The 15,196-nt window shown below is 31.8% G+C and overlaps 1 protein-coding gene and 1 pseudogene across 1 annotated transcript; both read left to right on the forward strand.

Moving 5' to 3' along the window:
* The first annotated feature begins 111 nt into the window (after positions 1-111).
* LOC125822012 (transcription initiation factor TFIID subunit 14b-like) lies at positions 112-3,279 on the forward strand (annotated as a pseudogene).
* A 10,756-nt stretch (positions 3,280-14,035) lies between these two features.
* Positions 14,036-14,628, forward strand: LOC125822316 (auxin-responsive protein SAUR50-like). Its single transcript, XM_049501712.1, has one exon. It carries the CDS (start codon positions 14,057-14,059, stop codon positions 14,360-14,362), a length of 306 nt encoding a protein of 101 aa, XP_049357669.1. The 5' UTR covers positions 14,036-14,056; the 3' UTR covers positions 14,363-14,628.
* The last annotated feature ends 568 nt before the right edge of the window (positions 14,629-15,196 follow it).

The following is a 15,196-nucleotide window of genomic DNA, read 5'->3' on the forward strand; positions in this document are numbered from 1 at the left end:
CAGAATTGGAACATTCTTTTGTTTCATGCAAATACGCAGTAATACCCAAAACTCCACGCCTTTCTAATTCCCACCAAACGCATCAGATTTCCCCTCTTCCCTCTAAAATCCCCCTTTTTTTCTTCAATTTCAAAACCCTAATTCCCAATTTCTTCAAATTACTAGTCAAAACAACCTCAATTTCCATAACTAGGTTCGTTTTGCATGTAAAATGCCTCTAAACTCGCCTTCCATGACGCCGAATGACAGTGACCTTGGTGGAAATGACGCTGATCCAAGGCTACAACTCACCAAAATTGCTAACCCTTCCGAAGATTTTGAAAAAAAGGCACGTTATTGTTATCTGATAAATTTATGACTAGTACTTCTCACTATTTTTCTATTTTTTGGTGTATCGTATGCTTTTAACTCCTATGTTTGTGCGGATATTGGTGCAAGTATGTTTCATGTTAGGATATTAATAAAAATGGAGGTTATTGGCCCTGTTTTTGATAATATAGTGGTAGTAGTTCTTCATTTTTCATATTACCTGCACGATTCGATTTTACATGGATCCTAGAGTGTAATATTTCATCATGCTGCTTATATTTATGTATTTGATGAATTATTCTGTTTGATCAGTTTGCAGTGTTATTTATTTGAGACTTGCGCATTGACCAGTTTTTTCCGTTACCTAACTTCTTTCATAGCTTGAGATATAATTTGACTAATTTCTGGTATTACACAGACTTCATGCAAGAGGCTGAAAGATGTTGAAATTTATGTCCCAATAGTCTTTGGAACAATTGCATTTTGGCTAGGCAAGAAAGCCACTGAGTAAGTGGGCGTGGGTATTCTTTTTAGTGCATTTATTTGCTCAGAGTATTATGCTTCTTGATACAATTATAATATATGGGGTTGTCAATCAGAACTCAGTCACATAGGTGGTCAGTATATGTTCGTGGGGCAACAAATGAGGATCTTAGTGGCGTTATCAAGAAAGTTGTTTTTCAACTGCATCCAAGCTTTAATAATCCTGTTAGAGTGGTAGAATCACCGCCCTTTGAGTTGTCAGAATGTGGTTGGGGCGAGTTTGAAATTGCAATATCCCTTCTCTTCCACGATGACGTTGGTGAAAAGAAGTTGGATTTGTAAGTTCTTCACTTTGTGAATTGGTTTCTTTTTCTCTTTAAACTTTGCCTGGCAGCGTGGATATACTTACAGTGATCTTGTTTCCCTAGGTATCATCATTTGAAGTTATACGCAGAGAATGAGCCTGGCCCCCAGTCAACAAAGAAACCTATTGTTGTGGAAACTTACAATGAGATTGTATTCCCGGACCCTCCTGAGGATTTCTTTTCTCGTATTCAGAACCATCCTGCAGTAGTCGTGCCACGGCTTCCTGCAACATTTAAGTTGCCTCCTGGTAAATATCTTCTTTGCTGAGATCTTTTGGATTTGCTGCTGGAATAACTTGGTCCTTTCAGTTTGTAATTTTCTACTTTATGTTTCTTAGCACCAATTGAGGACCTGCATGCCTTGAAGAGAGGTGATACAAAAAAACCATCCTCTTAGTCAGTGGTTCATCAATTTCTCTGAGGCTGATGAACTCTTAAAACTCACAGCAGCTCGTCAGAGGGTGAGCTTAACTTAACTCTCTCTCTCCCGCTCACACACACATATGCAGACATGCTCAGTGCATCTAAACTTCTTTGTGTAAAAAACATTCATGCTCATAGATACTAGAAATCACGTGTGTCTGTACCTCCCTTGAGATAAAGCTGGATGCGTAATTTCTTATATATAAAGCTGAGTAGCGACCTATAGTTATTTAAGCTGATGGAATTATATTGGTGACAGAAGGGTGTGGCCTAGTGGCCAATAAAGTGGGTTAAGAACCATGAGATCTTAGGTTCAAATCCCAGCACAGGTAAACAGGCAAACACACTAGGTGATTTCTTCCATTTGTCCAAGCCTTTGTGGACAGAGTTACCATGTGTTGGTGGGAGATAGCAGGTAACCATGGGATTAGTTGAAGTGCACACAAGTTGGCCCGGATTCCATGGTTATAAAAAAACATTTCTGACATAAATTATGTTAATACAGCTTGAATGTTCATTTTCATCTCTATATTAAGTTTATATTTACCTTTTTCATTTTTGGATGAAATGTAGAGCAGAAGTGTATTCTCGAAACATGTTGGGTGAATGAGACTTATGTTTCAACATTTTTCCTTGAGCTTTAATTTCTCTATCCAATCATTAATTCTTTACTTGTATCTTTCAGTGCTAGGATTGAATTCTCGATTTTCATCTGACCTGGATAAACTGTCTTGTCTAGACTGGAGAGTGCCTTTTTTCTCCTTTAGACCGTCAGTTATCTACTTCATTAGGGTTTTAAAGGGAACTTCAAGCATATGAATGCCTTCGGCTCTTAAGAGACCCAGTTCTTTTTTTTTTTCTTAATCAGAGAAGTAGATGAATACATTCACTAGAAAAAAGAAGAGAGAAGCAGATCGCTAGATAATAAAAGTAACCCAATTTCACCATGGTAACGAACTATGGTTCAAAGCTTCATGCGTCAGCTACATTGTGCAAGTGATTCAAATCCCTGATTGATGAACTCGTAACATTTCAAACAACACCTGTGTTAAGCACCTCAAAATGCAAATATGTATATCTAAAGGCTGCATTTTGAAGCAAATTAGATATTTTGTGAACAAGTTTACAGCTGGCCACACCAGCCTTCTTGCCTTGATTATTTATTTGTCTATCTTCTCATTTAGTCTCCTCTAAGCCATGCGCTTTGAGCTTACAGACTCAATTTCCACATTTGTAGTAGTAGTACTTTACTATTAGCTAATTGATTGGACATTGGTCTGACAGGTGCAAGCTCACATTGTTAAGTTGAGGAGGCAGTTGAGTGTGATGGATGAGCTACCCCAGACATTCAAACTGGATTCTGATTAGAGTATGTACATGATTGGCCGGTCACATTTACATGTTCTTTTGTACATGTCGACTAGCTCAGTTAGTGGAAGTTCATTTTCTTTTCTCCATCCATATCTTGTTAAAATCTCGACCTAACCCTTTCACTACCCCCCGGCCCCTCCTTTCATTTCTATCTCCTCCATATGCTGTGAGGTACAGGCTATACTATGTCCTGGATAACGTCTAAGGATATTTTTCTGTAACATCTAGGATAGTTGTGTTATTCAGGCTCCTCTGTAAAAAAGAATGTTACCAGGATTTATGGTTAAACCATTTGTCAAAAAAATTGGAAGAAAATTTCCTGACTGAAGTCTTACTGGGTTGCTTTCCGGATATGTTACATGAGACTTAAATTGGTACATTTGCTCCCTCAGTGGCAGGTTTTACGCACAGGTATGCTCATCACATTATTGCTTTTCATGTTTTAATAATTTCTACTTTTTTTGGTTGGTGCTACTCTTCACATCAGTAGTTATGTGACATCTCTTCTCGATTTTAACATGGTCTTTCCATAGTTCATGTTTCATTAGCTATGCTCTTGTTGTTTCTGGTATCTGTGTGGGGTTACTGTGTGAACTCTAGCACATGTACTTGCAGTTAGCTGTTTCTTTTGGTTTTATATGTGATATCATGCACTTGGATAAGTCCTTTTGACTATTATTTTTCTATAACACGCTTCATTTAACGTTGCACCATCAACTATTTGCAAAGAGAAGCCTAGATGTGATAAATTCTCTTCTTTTTTTCTTACTAATGGTGTTGAATAAAGCATGCATATATATATTTTCTGGTTGAAGTTGAAAGTATTACTATCATTATTTTTGTTATGACAGCCATTTGACATTCTTTAGCATCAATGGTAGAACACATCTTTAGCTGTTGAGTGTTGCCTCTTTTTTATCTGGTAATGAATGGAAGCCTACTAGACCTTTTCCTCCCATATTGTACTCTGTCCTGGTATTTAACCAGTTAACCTTGACTCAACTTGATCCTTAGAATCTTTTTGTTGCTGGTCTGGTAAGGTATTTGTCCTATATACAAGAAGGTAAACTAATTAGCAATAGCAGTACCCTCTCTCAAGTACCTTTTCAGTTTTGGCGGCATGAATGCACTATTAAATATATGCTTAGCTAGTGAAAATAAGTATCCCTACTAAATATTACACAAGACCCACTATATCATTGTTGTTCCACAAGGCTTCAAGCTTGAAGCAATAGTTAGAGCGCGACGGTCATTTTTGGAACGTTATATTATTGACTAATTTGAGCATATCTACAAAAAAATCAATTATTATAGCAATAATTTGGTGGGCTAGTGTTTGGACCCTCTTGGTTCCTTTTTCCATAACCAAAGCTTGGAGAAAGGAAGAAATAAGAGCGTCTTATGGAGAATGTGGTCAAAATCTGTAATAGAGTCAAATTATAACAACCAAATTAATGCAAGAGAATGTGGTCAAAATCCATAGTACAGTCAAACTATAACAACCAAATTCATTATTCTCATGCATTAGGATCTTAGTGGCAGAGGTGATGCTTGGAGTCAGTGGCGGAGGGAGGATTTTCATCAAGGGGGTTCAAAAAAAAATTAATCACATAAATAATATCCACAAATAAATGGGTCGAATCGGATATAAACGGGTCGGATTAAACGGTCGAATCAAGAAGAAAAGGGTTTTTTAATAGTTGACTTTATAATTAGGGATAAAGCTAATAAATTCTAAATTCCCAATCAGCGTTATAATTTTTTGGAACTAAACATCGTTTTCTGATTGCATTATTATTTTTTAAAAATAATTAAAATGCCTAAAATATAAGCTGATAAAAAAAATGACTCTGCCCGGATTTGAACACGCGACCTTGCGTGCAGTAGAGCGAATTCCTGAACCCCCAACGCCACTGAGCTACGACTTTGGTGTATGTTCAGGGGGTTCAATAGTATATATATACTTGTATATTAAAAATTTAATCTTATGTATATACTGTAATTTTTCGACGGAACCCCCTTATCCCCCCTGCTTGGAGTAGTTGCTTTTGAACATGTTCCAGTTGAAGAATGTGGTCAAAATTCATAACAGAGTTTCAACTTTGGACGATAACAACCAAATTGATTATTATTTTCATGCACAAGGATTTTAGTGGTAGAGGTGTGATGCTTGGAATTGCCGTTTCTGAGCATGTTTCAATTCAAGAACGAGTGATTTGTTTCTAGGGATTTAGAACCCAATTCCTCCATAAATTCTCTAATCCAAATGGTGTAGAATTTTTCATATTTATACCTTTTCTTGTTGAAGGGGGCTTTGTGTGAATCACTTCACTCAGGAAATAACAAAGGAAGGGCAACCACATGTTTAAGCCATAATATTTTCTTTCAATTAGTAATTTGACTGAGATTGGTTTTCTAGCTCAAGCCCCTTGTATAGGTTTGGTTTCTAGAGCGCATTCTCATATCAATTAAGATTTCCTTGAGGTTCAAATAGGGATGGGGGTGGGGACATGGAAATTTCAATGAAAATTTTTAACTTCTTATTTTACTATGTTCAATTTATGTATTCCTCTATAATCGGCTGTCTAGTTGCAATTGTTCATTTGAGATCATTGCGCAATTTCTTTAAACTAGTAATTTGTGTGGCTCCCTTAAAATTCAGTAGAAATTAGGCAAAAGAATTCACATGTTCTGATGTTCGTTATTTCCAAATTGTACAACACAGGACAAATTAAGTTTATGATTACCGTAGAAATTGAGAACTCGGATGTATTAGCAGCCTCCGTTTTGTTTCAACTTGAAAGCAAGAGTAACATGGCTTCACATGCTAATTCAAGTATTATGTTGTCACTTGTCCCTAGGGATGTACATAGAAAATGCTATTTGTTTCTTGTGTTATTATTAACTTTGATGGTCCTTTAGTCAGCAGTGTGTTATGTTGTCCATTCTTCATTCATAACAGAACCCACCCCAATGATCAGCCATTCTTGACCAATATTCCCCTTTTTACATCGACATAAAGAGATGTTGGGTATATAAGCAAACACGTTTTAAACTCTAGTAATGAGTTTTAAAACCATGTCGGGTTCTAAAATAGTATCACTAGTAGATTGGGTTGTTACATATTCTCGACCCTGAATCTTCATTTGTTTCTACTACCTATGTTTTTAGTTTTGTTTCTAACTAATTTCTTAACATAGGCATGGGATGTGATGATTTATTTCTCTTGAATGTTGGAAAACCAATACAGACAAATTTTAAAGGCAACTTTTGGGCCTCACCACATGTGAAGGACTGAAAGCATGAAAATTATCATAACCTGTCACCAGAATAGAAGACTTAATAATAGTTGTGCTCTTTTTTGAATTTTAGAATGCATGTCTGCTTTGTCATTTTTCTCATTTATATCTTTTGGGTAGACATTAGCAGTACGTCAGTTTCTGTATTTATTTGCTTATGATGTTGATACCAAGCTTCAAGCAGGGTCACATGGTAGGTTTTATGATGTTGAGACATTTCATTTTCTCCTTACCGCCAAACAACAAATGATGCTTTCAAAGGAGCCAGTACAATGATGTGTCTTAGCGGTCAATCAAGTGGATAAAAACTATGAGATACTAGGTGGTTTCTTCTTATTTGACTGAGGTGACATTCAATAGTTTTTATCCAAAACCCTATTTGTTTAGTAGAAAATTCACTTAATATGTATAAATAATTTATTGAAATCCAATAAACAAATATGGCTATAATTTAGAGCTCTTAACCCTTCGGGGTGGCCCAGTGGTTTGGGCTTGGGACTTCCATATTGGAGGTCTCAAGGGGTTTGCCTTTTGGGTCGAGTTCGTCGCACCGGGCTTGCTTGGTTACCTCTTCTATGTGGTTTGCGAGTTATTGCATAGGAGCGGGGTTTTTACCATGTGCGCACCCAAAAAATAGCGACTGCGGATTTCCCTCGTCATAAAAAAAATAAAAAAATAAAATTTAGAGCTCCTAAACTTAAAATCATGAATCTAAAATCTTCTTATGCATTTGATTAAGCTTTGATAGTAGAGCTACTTGAACTTGTGTTGGTAGGAGATAAAAGGTATAGAAGAAATAGTCAAGACTGGCCAAACATCACCATTATTAAAATAATAAACAAACAAAAGGCTGAATGGACCAGAAAACTGGCTTTTCTTTTGAATGTGGGAAGTCTATATTATAAGTCGATACATGACATTTTCTTTAGAATAGGTTATTATGTCGAATGAGGAGAGGCTCAAGGGGGTCATTTGGCATTTTAAAATTCCTAAATAATTCTCTCAATTCAGATATATGCAATTTTGTTTTTAGTTATTGCTCTATTATAATCCTTAGAAGTGTAATAGTACTTCAAAGTTCAAACTATAGTGTGTTTGGATAAAGATTAAAAATGTTTTGAAGCACTTACTTAAAATCTAAGTCATAATAATCTATGTTTGGCATATACATTATAAGCTATAAGCCCATCCAAACACGCTTTAACTCACTCTGCATCAATACACATGATACACGACATGTAGCTAGAATAGACAAGTCTATATTTAAATTTAAGCACATCACAGCTATATGGTTCCTATTCTAAGAGGGACCAGAGTGATAAGGTTATAGTGAAATTCCTTAGGCATACGAAGATGTTTTTATTGGGATATTGAGTGTGTTCACATAATGATATATCATTTGTCCATCAATTTTTTTCTTTCGTAATCTCTCCACTAGAAGAATATTGCAATCTACACACCTCCACGAGATACGCCTACTTATCAAATAGTTTGGAGAGTTATGTAAAGTTTCACAATATAGGATATAAGAAATTATCCATCTCTTCTTTGAAGATCTTGAGTTAAATGTTAAGATGTAAATAGAAAAGAGTGAAGGTCGCGTGTGAGGGGAGACATATTTATAATATGATTGAACAAATGAGTTTCTCGTTAATAACTTTAACTTTACAAGACAATGGATATTGATAATTCAATGATATGGTAAGTAAGAGAACACCAAGTTGGTTCACATCATCTCACAAGCTGGAAAAAGTTTAGGCTTAAATCAATATCAAAGTTAAAAGTTGTAGTACGTTAGTTTGAAAGGTCATTCTCATTCACTCTAAGTGCTTTTACCTTTTGTACATCCTTTAATTTGTGTCCCCAAAGTGAACATTTCAATTATCACGTTAAAAATAAAATAAAAATTAAGCCTATATGAGAAAATAAAAGTATAGGGTATCATTAGGATGAGGAATAACAACTTCTTTTTGTTCTGCAACTTTAGTGACATACACGTGGATAACAAAACGAATATTCTCAAAATTATATCGAGAAGTAATCTATTTAGTATTAAGGATTTGAAAAATATGATTAGGTTTCATTGGTGGAATTTGATATATATAAACTCAATTAACGACTTCAATCCTTTTGAAACCATTGAGTATGACCTAGGGGCAGAAATGGGAGTGACATTTAAGAGAAAGTGCTGTCATTTACTATTTTTTATATAAAAAAATTGATGATTGATGTCCTGGCTGTAGGGTGATTTCTGACTATCTAACGTGGTGGTCCAATTATGAAATTGTCCATCTATCGTTTTTATAAGTTGAAACATGATTCAAATTGGCAAAAACAGGGTCGTTATTGTTGAGTACAAATAGTTTTCAATGTTGAAAATCATAGTCTCAATAATGCATGGGAATTATTACGTGTATGAACCATCTAATTCATCATCAACACTAATACTTTGAGTTCTTAAGCTTTGAGCTTTGTTATTCCATTGTTCTCAATAAAATCAAGTTTACTTCGTGACGATGTTAGCTACTAGCTAGCACCGGAACACAAGCTCATTCTATTTACTTAACTTATTAATTAATCCATTTGTTTTTCTTTTGCCTAGTTCATATCAATTAAGCAAGTTATAGTATATAAATAGTGTGTTTTAATTAATTATCTCAATTCGTGTGTCTTTAAACCATGTTTATAAATATAATTGATTTATTTTAAGAGTAAACACATATTATGTGCTTCAATCTAGTTGACCTCAAAAGGTATTATATCCATTATTTAATGTTGTGGTGTTGACTTGTCTTTAATCTACCACCATTGGCAATGTCAACCCATATTGTAGCTCATCTTGTTAAACCTAAAATATTAGTATTTCTTCGTTGATTATTAGGGACACGTGCCGGTGCCATATGAATATACGATGCTAATGTTAATACTATCTGAATAATGTATTGAGTTTGATTTTTGAACACTTATAAAATTCATTTACCAACTAAAAATAAATATAAAATAAAGAATAATTAGAATATAATTGTGATTAAGAAGGGAAAGGGAGTATCATATTGTCTCTAAACATATGAGAGATAAAATCACTTAATTTTCTTCAAAAAGGAAGAACGGGAGAAACACAGGTGAACAAAATCTAATCGAAAATCACACCAAATTGTAAATTGAGAAAAAAAAAATCAACCAAACCAACTTGATAACATATTTTTAATTTTTAAAAATTATTTTATACATAAAAGTATTTACTTTCATATAATTTATAAATATTTCTTATACTTTTTCATAATTTTTATCTTTTAACATATTATTTCAAGTTTGACTTAAAATTTTGAATAGTCCTATAAATTGTATATTCCATATTTATTATTAATTCTAATGAAGCTCAAATCAATATTATTGTTAACAAAAAATCAACTCAAATACTAAGTATGACAATAATGTTGAATATTTGTCCTTAGTTATATATTGGTTTAGATAATTAGAATATTATACCTAATTTTAGTTTTCTTTAATGTTTAGTCATATAATTAATACTTATTAGACTTATTTTGGCATGATTTAGCATCTTAAAATTATGATCATTTTCATTTTGACTTATTTATTTGCAATATTTGTTTTATGTGATTTCATTATTATTTTTGTTGAATATTTTAGTATCATCACTCATCATATTTTGTATTATTTTCTTAAGAAACACCTTAGATAATTATATTTTGGTAAGACTAAAGAAAAAATTGAAAGACAAGTTAATTATATGTTTGTATGAATACTTTACCGGAAAAACTCAAAAACCCGTGAAACCCGAAAAAATCTGAGGTTAAAAACCCTGAATGTTATTAGTTTAGTTTGATTTATAGATTTAAAAATCCGACATAAATGGTTTAGTTTGATATTTAAAAAATCCGAACCAACTTGATCCATTTACACCCCTAAAGAAACATATGACACTTTTGTATAAAGTGTAATAGAAATTTAGGAAAGTGAGGTGATGTTATACATGTATATTGATATTTGACGTTTAAATCTTATTTAGTTGTTATAAGTAAAAGTAAAAAAAAAATTGTGTAATGATTTTGTATACCAAGAAGAAAGAAAGCATTTGTTAACTAATTTAAGCGAAAAAATAGAAAGAATATGAATATAAATATAAGGCAAACATGAGTAGTCTATATATATATATATATATATATATATATATAATGGGCATTATTTAAATACAATGATTACTATAAATATTTTATTTTTATACATAATATATTTCTTACAAAATACTCTTTATAATATTTAAATATAATTATTATAGATGAATAATTTTACTGGTACTTATATAATGAAAATCAGTTATAAAGTAAAATATAACATGAAAAATCAATTTCAAAACAAAATCAGATTATCATAAGAAACTATTGGTAAAGCGAACGAAATTTGACTGTATTTGGAATTTTTGGATCATTTAATTTGGTTACATGCTGAATATATATGGTGCATTTTGTATGTATAGGAAAATGCTTTATGTTAGAAAATACCCTAAGGGGATTTCCAATATTTGGTTGGATCCATAGGAGGCCGGTACTTCTACTACTTCGTTAATTAAAGATTAATAATAATTAAATAATAACAATGACATATCTAATAAAATCTCATAAATAAGATTTAAATAAGATAAAGTGTAAACAAATATTATCATATATTCATATTACCTCAATAACAATTTTTAAGCATCGAAGTATTTTAAAGAAAAATGATTCCTCTCATTTATAAGGGATGCAAATTATTTTCTTCCTTTCGACTAAAAATATTTTGTTTAAATATGAAATAAATTCTTTTATAAAAGGAAACAATTCAAAAATACATCTTATCCCTCATATAGAAATTAGCAAAACGCGGGTTCTTAAGTTAGTGACAAATCATTCTAGCGTATTTAATAATATTTAGAAGTACCATACATTTGATATTTGACAGAAAATGAAAATGACATATATTAGTTTCTGTCGTTACTCAAAGAATAACTTCACATATAGCAAACATAAAAATCATATTTATATGTTATAGCTATAGTTTGTATAATTGCGCTCCATAACAAATTTTATGTTTGCTATGGAGCTTTTGATTTGTATAATTCGCTAGATACATCCAATTTTATACAAATTGTTCAGTTTTGTATAAATTCATTTATACATTGTAATTTATATAATAAGATCTGTATTTGTATAATTATAAGTGTATAGGACGAAAATATATGTATTTGTATTTGTATATACACTTTTTTCTTGCTTTATACAAACACAAACACATTTTATACATTTTAGACATTTGTATACTGAATGGGTAATTGTATATCAAACCAGATGACAAAAAAAATGAAATGTTTGCTGCGAATTACAAATAAAATAAAATATAGCTAAAACATTTAATTTGAATTAATAATTTGTTATTTCGTACCATTTCCCTTACTCAAATGATATGAAAAAAATATTACTTGTTAGAAAATTGTTACACTCCAATAATTACGAACATAAACCATAGGTTTGGATATTATAGTCACAGAGTTCCACTTTAAAAAGATTTTTTACAAGCCTCTTAAAGAAACATTATTAAGGTATAATTTTAAATTATTTTACCTTTTATTAGTCTTGATGAATAACCCTACATGTCATCTTCAATAACAATAACTCTTAAGGATAAATTGAGAATAAATAACTCATTTTATTTTGAACTTTTAAAACGATAAATAATTTGTAAGAACTATCTTTAGAAATTATGACAGATAATTTGAGACGGGAGGAAATAATAATTAAACCTACATCTTTTGACTTTTAAGTGCAACGAATTTGAATCACTTAAAGTGGCATCGACATTTTATCAGTTATAATTCTTACTCTTTGCATTTCTTTCAATGTTGTCCACTTTTTCAAAGTGGCCATTTTTAGCAGAACTTGACTACTATTTATAATTGGAAGCCCCCAGTATTTGACTTTACAGCCATGCATATACATTTTATTCCTATATTGTCAATACTATTATATTGTTTAATTAAGACAACGTTAATTTACAACTAATTAACTGATTGATGTCTCCTTAATTTTCTGCTTAAAAGTTCCTGATCATGAGTAAATTACATTGCATTTAACATGTGTGTGTGAAATCACTTTGGCACAAGGAATATAATGTTTCATAAAACAACAAAAATAACTTTTAACGATAATAAATATACATATTAGCAAATTAAAAAATGTTAATATTTACCAGCATTATAGTGAATTGTCATTAGATTTAATATCGTTATAGCTTAAGGGACATTTTACAAAGAGTATTAAAAATGTGATATCAAGACATGGAATATATTGATTCGGTTACCGGGTTATGTATATGTTCATTAGCCTAAGCTAGTTCATTTAAAGTTTGGGTCCATTTGGTCTGCATTAATATTAGCCCCAATTGACCTGTAAAATAGTTATCATAATATATAGAAAATTATATTTGTGTTTGGTTTGTTTGAGATAATCATGACAAAGGAAAAGGATATTTATCAGTTTGATTTATACAAATCATAAAAGAAACAAATGAGAAATGTCATTGGACACGTAGCCAAATTGACCGGGTGATTTGGAAGACGACCTTGCTTTTGATCCGTTTGCTAGAGTAAAATTTCAAGTTTAACAAATTTTGATTAATGAGCAATATTTTTAACATTTAACTTTAAAGGTTTACTCATGGACAAGTGAGGATCAAAAGTTCAAAATAACTCATTTTTAAGGTCATTGGAGGTAATTTCCTATAATTAACCTGCTCATTTTAATCCAAGAAAAAAAATCGAGAATGATCTATACAAACAGATTATTTGCCTGTCATTATTTAACTTTTAACCCCACTTAAATACAAAAATAACTTTTGTATTGGAACTAATTGGCTCCAAAGTGTCAAAGGCGTATTCAGGATTTCGGGATGATGTGTGCACTATTATGAAAAGGTGGATCTAATCGGTTTGACATTTAAGTTCTTATCATTGAAAAGAGTTACAATTTTAAAACTGTAGGTTCAAAATTGAAATGCTTAATTAATTATAATGCCAAAAGTGCTATCAATAACCACCACTTAGAGAGGTGTTACCCAATTTTAAAAAGAAAAATAAAACAAGATAGATATAAAATTCAAATTCCTAACCTCACTAAGAGGTGCACCCAATCATCCTCACATTATATGATACTTTGTGTGTGGGTTCACACATCTATATATATTTTACAAAAAATTAAAAAATATAACACTACTATATATGATTTCGGGTGGGGGCATGGATTCACGTGAACCCAATGACCCCCTCCTGAATACGCCTCTGCAAAGTGCTAGTGGATCCCTGGAAATTCCGATAAATGCAACTCATGACAGAAAACACCAGTAATTCTAAATTTACCCGTACAATTCATACGTTTAGTACTACATAATATGTTGATGGATATGATATATACATCACCATAAATATCTAATCGATAAGTATATCACAAATCGTAATAAACTTTAGTAGTAGAAAATTATGTGGTGAGTGTATGTATTGATCTAGCTGGCTAGATTGTTTAGTATAATGTGTGTAGGTAGGGTAGAAGACCAATGGGAGGGAGTAAAGAGGCCCTCAATGTCCTCGTACAAACGTACCCATAATAAACCATCCCATTACCTATTCAGTTTCTTTGTCCCCACTCCCTCCACATGCCTATGTTTTTTCATTTTTCAACTCCATAAATACTCCTTTTTTCCTCTCTTTTTTTCCTCACATTCAATATATTTCTCTTTCTAAACAACAAAAGAAAAAAAATGGGTCTAAAGAAAACAAGTAGCAGCAAACAACAAACAGCAGCTTTGAAACAATTGATCAAAAGATGTTCTAGCTTTGGAAAAAATGAGAATGGTTTCCCTCATGATGTTCCAAAAGGACATTTTGTTGTTTATGTTGGAGAAAATAGAAGTAGATATATAATTCCTATTTCTTGGTTAACATATCCTCAATTTCAAAATTTGCTTCAAAGAGCTGAAGAAGAATTTGGATTTAGTCATGATATGGGCATTACTATTCCTTGTCATGAACATGATTTTTGTTCACTTATTTCAATGTTTAGATGAAAAAATGTTCCTATCTTTTTTTTTTTTGTCTCTATCATATGATGAGAGATTTTAATTAATTAGGTTATTACTTATTATTATTATAAGTAAATAGGTTTTATTTCACTGACAAAAGGATATTCCCATATATTATAAACTCTTGTGGAGTTTTTTGGGTTTGTATATTTGGTTTTTCATCTACTTTATTGTTGTCAGTTTCATCAGTGGTGTGGATTCTGCACCCGTGGAAATTAAATCTCTTGTTTCTATTGTTATTATTATACAAATTCAATACTATCAATTTTTCTGATTTCCTTTTTATTTTCAAGCAATTATAATTCATCGATTACTTATATACATCGACAATTGTAAATAATATTGTAATAAGACCTTTGAGCTTACACAAATAGATCGACAGTAAAATACACAATGAATTTCTGAAATGTAGTACATTTTATTTTAACGTCTGAAAATTCATTTAACTTATAATACCTTTTAGGCTTAAGTCATCCACGGCCCCTTAAAGTTGTCCGCATAATTCACTTAGACACCTCAACTAGGACTCTTACCTATTAGACACTTTAATATTAACGAATATTTATCTATTGAACATAAAATGACAATTAGCTTGAAAAATATTGTGCGTGTAATTCACACACATTTTCTTGAAAAAATCATGAATAAAATTACGACACGTGACACATTGGTCCAAATTTTTAATTTTGAAAAATGAAAAATATTTCCAGCCATTAATAATCTAGAAAAATTAAATTGAAAAAAGAATAAAAAAGAAATTTTCTCCTCCCCCCACTTAACCCATTGTCCTTTCTTCTTCTTCTTCCCTATCACTCCACC

This window comes from Solanum verrucosum, unplaced genomic scaffold, assembly GCF_900185275.1.
Source record: "Solanum verrucosum unplaced genomic scaffold, falcon-dt-bn FXZP01000103.1, whole genome shotgun sequence".
Taxonomy (NCBI): Eukaryota; Viridiplantae; Streptophyta; class Magnoliopsida; order Solanales; family Solanaceae; genus Solanum; species Solanum verrucosum.

What these genes read in the sequence shown, in the direction of transcription:
- LOC125822316 (XM_049501712.1), top strand. Translation starts at nt 14,057, where the DNA reads ATGGGTCTAAAGAAAACAAGTAGCAGCAAACAACAAACAGCAGCTTTG.